General features: G+C 37.5%; 1 protein-coding gene across 1 annotated transcript in view; it reads left to right on the top strand.

Moving 5' to 3' along the window:
- LOC138641943 (sodium channel protein type 5 subunit alpha-like) overlaps window positions 1-7051 on the top strand; it is a 476947-nt gene extending 469896 nt beyond the window's left edge. Inside the window, exon 28 of the mRNA XM_069729776.1 lies at window positions 5281-7051. Coding sequence (XP_069585877.1) covers window positions 5281-6509 — 1229 coding nt within the window. The 3' untranslated portion in view covers window positions 6510-7051. The remainder of the gene's footprint in view (window positions 1-5280) is intronic.
- The last annotated feature ends 5047 nt before the right edge of the window (window positions 7052-12098 follow it).

The following is a 12098-nucleotide window of genomic DNA, read 5'->3' as shown; positions in this document are numbered from 1 at the left end:
TGCAAGCAGCATAGTTTTAGAGTTTCTAAAACTTTAGAAGTCAAACATTAAATTCTAAACTGGTTGCCTATTTTGATTAAAATACTTTGATGTAACCAGGTCTGCTTGTGCATTAGTATACCCAAATAAGCAGCACTTACGTGCCATTGCCATTGTTGCTCTCAAATTGCCTCTTTGACTGTGTTTGTTAACAAGGCTGCAGCTGTGATGTCCCATCTACTGCACGTCATCACTGCAGCCATTCATTGAGCTCAATGGTCATGCAAATGTAGACCGGACAAGACAGCTGAACTCAATGATTGACTGCAGCGTCATGTGCTGTACGTAAGACACCACCGCTGCAGCACTGACAACAAACTTGGTCAGTGAACAATGGAGAGGTAGATAAGTAATGCTTATTTTCATATGTTAAGCACATATGTCAAACTCTGGCCCACAGGGTGATTTGGCCCGCAATGCAGGGTCCGTTAGACTGTATGGAGCTCTATGTGCGGCCCATTATATTGTATGGAGCACTATGTGCGGCACATTATATTGTATAGAGCACTATGTGCGGCCAATGATATTCTACAATATGGAGCACTATGTGCGGCCCATTATATAGTATGGAACACTATGTACGGCACATTATATTGTATGGAGCACTATGTGCGGCCCATTATATTGTACAGTATGGAGCACTATGTGCGGCCCATTATAAAGTATGGAACACTATGTACGGCCCATTATATTGTATGGAGCACTATGTGCAGCCCATTATATTGTATAGAGCACTATGTGCAGCCCATTATATTGTATAGAGCACTATGTACGGCCCATTATATTGTATGGGTCACTATGTGGGGCTCATTGTACTTTGTGGAGGGCCGTGTGGGGAATCATACTGTGATGGGGTCACCATACTTTGCTGGGGGGTTCACAGTCAGGGTATCATACTGTGTTCAGGATGCACTTTTGTTGGCATCATACCTTATTATCTGTATTTGTCAAATATTTTTATTCTTTGTTATTACATATTTAAATAAGGCTATTGGGCCAAATGGTTTTTACTGCTCTTACATATTATATTATTCCAATATTGTAGTCTAAGATCTATTAATTAAAATGTACTTTGTGGGACAACCCTTTTAAGTTTGTTTACGTATGAAAAGGTTCATCATTCTATTTGATAATAAGTAAACATTTTCCTCATTTGTAGACATTTTAGGTTAGCCTGCGACTATGTCCAAGCTTTTAATTTTGTCCCTTTGTGTATTTGACATGCCTGTGTTAACCCTGCTGTTCTGTTGGTCAAAAATGACCGACTTTGAACTTCAATATTCTTTAAAATATTCAAGATGCGGCTCTGAAACCCGTGGCCGACCGACCCATCCTCATTTAAGTCAATCAACCACAAGTTTCAGAACCGCATCTTGAACACCCCAAAAAATACCAAAGTTCAAAATAGGTCTCCCCAGACCGAACAGAACAGCAGGGTTAAAGGAAACGTAGTCCTGGTCCTATTTTGTATTGAAGCCTGACTACCTGTAGTTTTTTTCATGTAAAAAATGAGTTGCAAAGAGGTACACTGATTTTGACACCTTTAGCCCCTTCCCTAGATATGATGTATTTTTACGTCATAGGTCATGTCGCTGTCTTGGATGCGGGCTCACATGCTGAGCCCGCATCTTTCCCACAAAATGACAGCTGATTAATCAGCTGTCACGTGCCTTTAACAGCAGCGGGGCCTCGCAGCTGTTAACCAGTTAAGTCCTGGATAGAGAATATTAAAATATTGGCATAAAAAAAAAAACGATCAAAATGCAAATTGCTTTTTTGGTTTGTTTTTCTACAGTATTAATTGTATGGTAAAAATTACTTTTCAACATAATTCTCCAGGTCAGTACAATTACAGTGGTACCAAATGTATTAAATAAAACTTCTGAATTAAAAAAATAATTTTTTTTTGCTATTGTTGTAATTTTCCAAGATGCATAATGTTTTCATTTTTCAGTCAGTGGAGTCGGAGGGCTTCTTTTTTGCATGTCAAGCTGACATTTTTATTGATAACATCTTGGGGTAGACCAAGTATTTAACTTCTCATTTTTTGCAGAGTTGTGGCAGCCAAAAATAATTCTATTTGGTTCTAATTACAACATCTAACCAAGATGATGCTTTTTTAAATTTAGTTAGACTTGTGTTTTATGTATGTGGTGATACCAAATATATCTATATTTTACATTTATTTTATTTCTTTATAATGTAGTAAAAAGAGGGGGGGGGGCACGATTTATTTATGTTTTGTATTTTTTTTATTTTTACAATTGCTCATTTTGCCATTCTTCTCAGCTAATTCTTCTGTTTTCCATTAATTCTATGACATCACATAATTAAAAACTGACTAGCTGAATCCTTCTAAGCTCTATGTACAGGGTGGGCCATTTTTCTGGATACACCTAAATAAAATGGGAATGGTTGGTGATATCAACTTCCTGTTTGTGGCACATTAGTATATGGGAGGGGGAAAACTTTTCAAGATGGGTGGTGACCATGGCAGCCATTTTGAAGTCAGCCATTTTGGATCCAACTTTATTTTTTCCAATGGGAAGAGGGTCATGTGACACATCAAACTTATTGAGAATTTCACAAGAAAATTGTTTCAGATGCTGCATGTCACGCCGTAAGCGGCGATAAAGGGGTAGGATGGCGTACCGGGACCCGCACCTGTCCCTACCACTTTAATGGGGCCCTGGCTTTCCCTTATCTCGGGGGTACATATGATGGTTAGGAGGCCCGAGCCACCAGCGTATGCCTGACTCCTGTGCAGGCCCTATCAGTGGCCCCCTTTCCCCCAAAGGAGGTGGACTGCACCAGTGTAATAATACAACAAATAACAGAGTATACAGACAAGGTAACTTAAAGACTCAAACTCACCAAATGCTCACACAACCATAGAGGGACACAGAGAAGGAAAGAGAAGGAATAAACTTAGGAAGGAAAACAGGTTTAACAAGCAACCAAAACAGCAGACACCAATCTCTGTAAATAAACCTCCAACACCAACACTACGCTCCATCAACCTCCAAGCCAGGCAGTAGAACTGATCACTGACACTAGCTGTAGTCAGGACTGGGTCTATATAGAGGATCAGATTAAGAAATCCACTTCAGCTGAGAGAGACCCAGCTCTCAGCAATGAGGTTAACTCCTGCACTGCTGGCACAAAGCAGACAGGTCAAAATACAGGTGAACAGCTTCTGTTCACTGTGTGTGAACGAGGCCCAGAGCGCTGCGGTTCTCTGGAACCTCTCTGTCGCGGTAGTCCCGTGACACTGCACATCTCGTATCTTCACAGCATAGACAATTGCCTTCAGATGACCCCAAAGATAAAAGTCTAAGGGGGTTAGATTGGGAGACCTTGGTGGCCATTCAACTGGCCCACGACGACCATCATGATGATGTGTTGCCCTTTTTATGCACTGAAGATGGCACATTCCCTGAGTTTTTCCAGCAATATGGTGCACCCTACATTATAGGTTTTAGGTCCGAGCATTCCTACATGAACAGTTTCCTGGAAAGTGGATTGGTCATCATGGGCCAGTTGAATGGCCACCAAGGTCTCCCGATCTGACCCCCTTAGACTTTTATCTTTGGGGTCATCTGAAGGCAATTATCTATGCTGTGAAGATACGAGATGTGTAGCATCTGAAACGGATACTGGAAGCCTGTGCTAGTATTTTTTCTGCGGTGTTGCTATCAGTATGTCAAGAGTGGGAGAAGAGGGTTGCATTGACAATCCAACACAATGGGCAGCACTTTGAACACATTTTATAAGTGCTCATAAACTTGTAAGTAACTCATGAAAGAATAAAGTTACGTGAAATCCAAGCACACCATTGTTTTTCTTGTGAAATTCTTGATAAGATTGATGTGTCACATGACCCTCTTCCCATTGGAAAAAATAAAGTTGGATCCAAAATGCCCATCTTTGAAATGGCCGCCATGGTCACCACCCATCTTGAAACGTTTTCCCCCTCCCATATACTAATGTGCCACAAACAGGAAGTTGATATCACCAACCATTCCCATTTAATTTACATGTATCCATATAAATGGCCCACCCTGTAGAAACACAAGGGCAATTTTCCCTCTATGACTCATCAGTCACTGCTAAAGTCTATGACAGGGAGGAGAAAGGAGCAGCTGGGAGAGAAGTTGAAGATCGGGATGATAAATACAGGGACAAGAGACTTCCTGTTTCTACACAGAGCAAAAAGGAGAATTATCTGGGTAGAAAGGCAAAATGGGCAATTGTATGTACACAACGCTATATAATATGATGATTGCAGAGGATAAAACTCTGATGGGAAGAGGAGTGCTTCTTTAATTATTTTTATAGAGAAAAATGAACTGTTTAGTTTCACATTTATGAAACTTAACATACAGAGAATCTCATACATTTATATATTCAATTCAATGGACTCTAATGTTAAGGAGACTACATTATCTCTAACCTGCACAACCAAAAGCACATCTGATCATAATTACAAAAATATAAAATTATATTATAATTAACACATTGACCCAAACATATCAAGCTGTCCGTAAGACACATAGACACGACAGACATTTAAAACCAACATAAGGTGAAAACCCCTAAAGTATTGCATAAAGGTGAGTATGTGAAAAGCACACAAAACATGCTGGTATTGTTTGTAACTAATGACATTTTGCATTTTATAGCATTTTTGCACTTCTGACGGATTCTCCACCCTATGTTGTTTTTAAGTGCCTGTCGTGTCTATGTGCGTTAAGGGAAGCTTGATAATTTTGTGATTAAGGTAAACGAGTTTGGTTTGCTCCTGGGCTAAGGGGTTTAGTTACACTCATATTTAGCAATCTGCCAGCAATTTGCCAGAAGTGTCAGCACACATATTACAACATGCTGTGACATCATTCACTACCAAGAAAACAAGATAATGCTTGGGTATATTTCCAGGGTTATGCGCTCTACATAGTCTTAATGTATTGCTACAACAAATGAAAATGTCAGGTCATGACACATGAAATTCTATATGGTCACTCCTTTGAGTTTCAGAAAAATGAATGTCAAAGTAGCTGTGTTAAGCCAAGGATAGCAGGAGTGAAAGTAACTAAAGGCCACTTGTAAAAAAAAAAAAATGACACTTGTCCAACATGAGTACGTACAAGCTGTTATTTAGTAGGTTTACTATTTATTATTATTATTGTTATCAATTAATAGTGTGCATGAACTAATTTTTCCTTTTTTGTTGTTTCTTAGGTATTGTACTTTCAGACATCATCAAAAACTATTTTGTTTCTCCAACTTTGTTCAGGATAATACGATTAGCACGCATTGGACGCGTTCTCCGACTTATCAGAGGAGCAAAAGGAATAAGGACTCTTTTATTTGCTTTAATGATGTCCCTCCCTGCTCTTTTTAATATTGGTCTTTTGCTTTTCCTTGTTATGTTCATATATGCCATTTTTGGCATGTCAAACTTTGCATATGTAAAGAAGGAGGCTGGGATTGACGACATGTTTAACTTTGAAACATTTGGAAACAGTATGATCTGCCTTTTCCAAATCACAACGTCAGCTGGATGGGATGGTCTTCTCAGCCCGATATTGAACAGCAAGGAACCTGATTGTGATCCTAATTTGCCCAATCCAGGAAGCACAACTCTAGGAAACTGCGGTAATCCGCCTGTAGGAATTGTCTTCTTTGTTAGTTATATCATCATATCATTTCTTATTGTGGTTAATATGTACATAGCCATCATCTTGGAAAACTTCAGTGTGGCTACAGAGGAAAGTACAGAGCCTCTAAGTGAAGATGACTTTGAAATGTTTTATGAAGTCTGGGAAAAATTTGACCCCGAAGCAACACAGTTCATCAATTACTCTGTCCTTTCCACATTTGCAGACACTCTTTCTGAGCCCTTACGTATACCAATACCAAATAAAATTAAACTGATTGCAATGGACTTGCCAATGGTTAGCGGAGATAGGATTCATTGCTTGGATATTTTGTTTGCTTTTACCAAACGAGTTCTTGGAGAATCTGGAGAGATGGACGCTCTAAAGATACAAATGGAAGAAAAATTTATGGCAGCGAACCCATCTAAAATTTCATATGAGCCTATTACGACCACTCTAAGGCGCAAACAAGAAGAGGTGTCTGCCTGTATCATCCAAAGAGCCTACAGGAGGCATTTACTTCACCGTTCCATGAGACAAGCCTCATTCCTTTATCGTCACAGGTCATGTGACGATAACATAATTGAAGAAGATGCCCCAGAAAAAGAAGGTCTTATTGCAAACATGTTAAATGAAAGTTATGGGCGTCATTTGGACAAAGTTGAGTCTTTGTCATCGACTTCATTTCCGCCTTCGTACGACAGTGTAACCAGGGACACATGTGACATCACAGTGGAAGACTCTTCCAAAAATGACGAGTCCACAGATTGTAAAATATTTGCAGACAGAGACAGAGAATCGTTTGTATAATCATTGTTTTTGATCTTGTTTACAGAATGTTACAATGTACAAGTGCACAACCGTTCTGACAGCCTTCATATTCACTTTATTTGCTAATAAAATGAAATTAACTTTTCAAAGGAACTACTGGGAATGAATGCTTTACAACTGTTGACTCAATCTTGGTCAACGTCGCTTTATATTTCTACATCAAGAATTTATGCACCCTGAAAAGTAATAACAGTGGCGTGGTTATGAGTATGCTAATGTGTAAAAGAGTAATGCAATGTACCTCTATACACAGAAAAAGCCTGACTGTATACATTCATTTATGGTCTTATACTAGTGTGTTTAGTAAAGGTTATATATGACCTTGCATCTAAGTTAAATCCAAATATCACAAGCTGCTGTAGCAAAAATATATACACTTACTGTATATGTCATGAATGGTCTTTCATAAATTTATATTTGATATTTTTTTTACTTAACAAAAAAAAATCTCTTTTTTCCAAGGGGAAAGCAGATAAGGATTTAAAGATCTGCATTATAAACTCTTAAATGATGTAATATTGAAGAAAAAATAATAATAATAATAATAAAACTATAAAAAAAGAAGAAAAAACAAAACAAAAAAAGACATTTCTTGGATCGTGCTGCTGAAAATTGTTATAAAACATATGAACTGTTATTACAAGCTGACATGTAATTGCTTGGCATGGGGATGGGATGCTAATAAAGCTTTTTAAAAAAGGGTTAATTAGTGCGTACTAAATAAAAATTAAACCTTGATTATCGAATGTGTCCAAAAGTAATGGTTAGAATTTTCAGTAAATGTAATCATTTTTTCTTTTAGATTATTTTTTTTTACTGTACTATAATGGGGTTTTTTTTGTCTGTTCTTTTTAATGCTTAGCACATATCCCAAAAATTTGGGAAAATGGGTCTCTGGTATCAAGAGTGATTCGGAGAAATAGTGGTCTTGGGGTCCATAGTTGCCAATCAGAGTTTAGCCTTTATTCATTTAATAAGCTGCACTGGAAAAAAAAATGTGGACTCTGGTTGCTATGGAGAACAAGTTTACTTTTTTGTAACATGAAGTTCAATGTAACAACTCAGATATCTGGTTGTTTACCCCTTCCATGGTTCTTTCATCTCTTTCTGACTTTTATGGCTTTTTTTTAACTTTCATTCTGAATACCTCCTTTAGAAAACCAAACTCCCTCAGGGCTTCTTTCAATAGATGAGCTCTCATCTCACCATTCTACCTGGAACGTCTATGCAATGATACCACCATAGCTTTATCTTTCTTGGCTTTTTTTTCTCATCATGAAGTTATCCTCTATGTCTTCTTGTCTTCCACTAATCATCAATATATACACAGTCATTATCAATATTCAGCTCGTCAGCCACAAACTGGAGAAGACAAGTCTATGGTTGGCATTAATGGCCACATTGTTGGAAGATATGGTTTCGAACAATGTTTTGACTTTTCATGTTTTGAGAGTTTCTTTACTGTTACTAATTGCATGGGAAATCCCTATTTTGGAAATTCTCAAAACATGATATTAGGGATTCCAGAGGTCTGTAGTACAAAAACATTGGTTAAGAGAAAGAAAATAAAACTTATGGCTGCTGATTGTGAAAATTTCTCTATTAATGGCTAGTAGTCATCCCTAAAATCACTGACTGCTGGCTGACTGCTAACTCTATGGTTGAGTATATCAGAGTTATTAAGAAACATGACAGAAAACCATCAACTTGTGGATGCAATGAATATTATATCAGAACACACAGATTAGGCAAAAATTGGCACAAGTTCGACATGGTAGAAGATATGCTTTATCTCATTGTATTGACTATGTCTACTTACGTACCATGTGCATGTGGCTTTGGCATGGCGGAGTGGACGTGTGGCGCCTTTTCTGTAGACAATACTTGTTTTATGTGTTTTACAAAGTGAAAAAGCCATTTCCTCCGCTCTGTGAACGAGGCAATAAATTCCATTGTCAATGTCATTTACAGTTTTAAGTTGTTTAATGACTGTTTGTGTGACTTCTTGGCATCCAATTATTGTTTTGTTCTGAAAATGTACACAGTTCTTGAATTTATCAATTGCATCTTTATCGCTAGTTTTCCATTGCCCTTTACTGTAAAGAACCATTTCTATGTTGCACATGAAAGTTCACTTCTGCTCTTAAGTGATGTCCACCTGTCATTAACACAGCACATGTAAGGAAAAGTTCTTTGGAGAACTTCTTGTATTGACCTTGAATATACTTGAATAAAATGATCATTCTTTTTTTTACCTCCATGGCTCTTTCTTTTTTACCCACCTGTTAATAAATGTTTCCCTGCTCCTAAATACATTTTTTTCTCCTAAAAAATATTTACCAGCGATCATGATACAATTATATTTCATGTTCTGCTTTATGCTATGTGTAAAATGGAGTGTAACATGCAAAGCACCCGCAATTTGAAAGAGCATCTGTCATCAAAATGCTGTTTTAGGAAGATTTCATTTTTTTTAATATATAAAAGACATAGTATTTACTTTCATGGGTTATTGTCAAATGTATATTGTGTCATAATGTCCTCAATGATACAGTATAACAGTTGACTGATATTTCAGAATGGATTATAAAGCAATTCAGAACATTATTAGTTAAAGCCTAAGGCTTCTTTCACTCTTCAGTTGTTTGGCGTCAGTCTGCTCCGACATTGTGACGGATCGACGGATCCGTCAAAATTGTTGAGCAAACGGTTCCGGTTTTTTGACGCATCCATGTATCTGGGAAAAGTATGTACTTTTTGGAGCATGCTCAAACGAAAAAGCGGATTGAGGCGACGGATCCGCCAAATGACGGTCGCGACGGATCCGTCGCCCATAGGCGGCCATTCTATGAAATGGCGGACGCGATGGATCTGTCACGAACCGCCATTTTGGCGCAGACAAAAAACGTTGCAATGTCCGTCAATGTCTAGACGACGTCCGCCAAATTTTGACGGATCCGTCACATGGCGGATGGAACGGACGACAATCCGTCGCTAATGCAAGTCTATGGGAAAATAGCGGATCCGCCCAAAAAAATGGCGGATCCGCTATTTGACGAAAACGGCGGATTCAAACTGACGCCAAAAGACTGAAGTGTGAAAGAGGCCTAAGCTACAGCCTATTTAGTTATAGGCGATCCCCCTAGACTCACCTACACCCAATAAACATTATACAATATACAGAAGAACAAGACACTACCAGTTAACATTTTGTAAAAAAAAGACATGTAAGACCAAGTAAATACTACCTGAAGGGCTATCTATCAAATTATATCCATTTATTAGACCAAACAAAGCCCACTATTGATGGTTACTGTAACTATCAATGGACACTTTGCTTGTATGGCCAATGGTATAAGTCCATACTGTTGTATAAGGTTGGAGGCATCTACTCCACCTATATTTATTCTGATATCATCACCATGGATTATATCTTTCATAAAAAAATTAAAAATATAAACTGTGCAGGAGGTGTGGGTTAAACCCACGCTGCCTTAATGATGAAGTTCCAAGGATAATAAGGTCAGTGTGACCTCTACTTCAGGAAATTCCACATACAGCATGATGTTGTATGTGGAATTTCCTGAAGAAGAGGTCACACGGACCTTGAAACGCGTTGAATAAACCACCGTCTAAACTTATCATCCTTGGAACTTCATCATTAAGGCAGCGCGGATTTAACCCACACCTCCTGCACAGTTTATATTGTCATACGGCCGTTGATCGGCTTGTAGATCTGCAGCAGCTAAAATCGCTACATGCTTTTCATCCAATAAAATCAGGTGAGCAATTCTAAGAAAGCTCTCTTGGTTATCTATAGGATAAGACCCTATTTTGTGCTTTGTGTCTCCATTTTTTGCCCTATAGTAAAAATGTTTTAAAAATATACAAATCAATGACTTGGTGAAAGAATCTATACGTACATTGGTCAGCCAGTACACTAATTCACAAGTCTTTGTCTATATGTATGGCTTTTGTAGGTCTTTACCTATCATGGGGTTGTTTTCTCATTGTTCATCGACTTTAGCAGCTTTTATGCTGAATAAGTGTTGCTATTGACCCAGCATTGTGTACCACTTGTGCTTTTGTTTGTGTGATATCGATATGTATATGTGCTATTTGTCTTACAAATGCTTAAACTAAAATATAGTATAGAAGAACAAATTTTGTTTAAAAAGTTTTAAAGTTTGTTATTCAAGAAGAAAAGTGTTCTGCAATACAGTGTGTCAACCTCAACAATCCCTACTAAGGCATCAAAGATAATGCAAAAAGACGAAAAAGAAAAGAGATGTATAGATGAAATGAAGTAAGTCAAGGAGAAATATCTAAATAAACATTGAATAGAAATGGATGAACAAGGAGACTAGGAATAGGAGGGTAGATTAGGCATTTTAAAAGAGATAGAGATAAATTGAGGGTTCTCTGTAATGTAAACTGGTTGGTATATGTGATCCATGACTCCAAGATAGCATAAAAAGATGTTTGATCTTTGTTGTTTTGTAGAGATGAGCCAATCGATTAGATGCAAATCAAATTATAATCGAATTTTAAGAAATTCGCAGATCCTGGAAAATTTGCAATTTGATTTATGTGAATTGCCAAAAAATGCTTACTGATGTCTTACACATTGCAGAAGATTGCATTAGTCAGACTTACATGATCTCAGGTGTGATCTCATAATGCCTTTTATCTATCAAAGCATATGGTATAGTGAAACAAATCAGGAGGGACTATCATATGCTATATAATGTATATAATAGCCTTGGCTTGGGTATGCAGCAGTCATTTTAAGGTGATATAGGATAATGAGAGTATGCCAGAGATCACAGCTCAGCAATAGAGGCAGGAATAGAAAAACGTAAACCATTGGGCAAATAATCCAGACAGTAATGCGCTAAAAAGCAGCAGCAAATCAGCACAATATTTTTACAGAATAAAAATATGAAATCAGTGTACGATAGAGGTCAGAAACAGTGTCCGCAAGTTCTAAACTGAGTTTTTGCTTTTATTGTGCAGTTCCTTTTCCAAATTTAAAATAATGTTTTTGGTTTCTTATTTTAAATACAAGACACAATTCCCCAGCATCCAGACATTTAACTTTACAAAGTGTGCATGTCACAATCTATTTTTGCACATCTGTTTTACCAGTAAAATTTTATTTCTACACTAGCCACACTAATACAGCACCCTGTTGCACGTGCTGACTTTTTGAATGTTTGCCTACGTAGCGTTTGTTATCATGTAATTTTATAGGTAGTAAATAGAATTTTGTAAAAAAAAATGTAACTGTTCATGTCTGTTTTTGCACAGCTGTTTTACTAGTTCATTTTCACAACTATACATGCCACATTTATTCTTAGGTAGCAGACGGCATTATATAATATTTGGCATCCACTGATTTCAGTGATGGGAAGATCATGTTACCTCTGTCAGTGACGCCATCAGTTTTAGTCAGTATTCTGCACAGAATGGTTTGTCTGATCCAAAATAAACAGGTGATAAGTTAATTAAAAAACATGAAAAGTCTGTCGGTGTGCAGTTATTAAATGGGCTGTTAGTTACTACCTG

Source organism: Ranitomeya imitator, chromosome 6 (assembly GCF_032444005.1).
Source record: "Ranitomeya imitator isolate aRanImi1 chromosome 6, aRanImi1.pri, whole genome shotgun sequence".
In the NCBI taxonomy this organism is placed as follows: domain Eukaryota; kingdom Metazoa; phylum Chordata; class Amphibia; order Anura; family Dendrobatidae; genus Ranitomeya; species Ranitomeya imitator.
The sequence above is the reverse complement of the archived record's forward strand: the minus strand, read 5'-3'. Positions and strand labels throughout refer to the sequence as shown.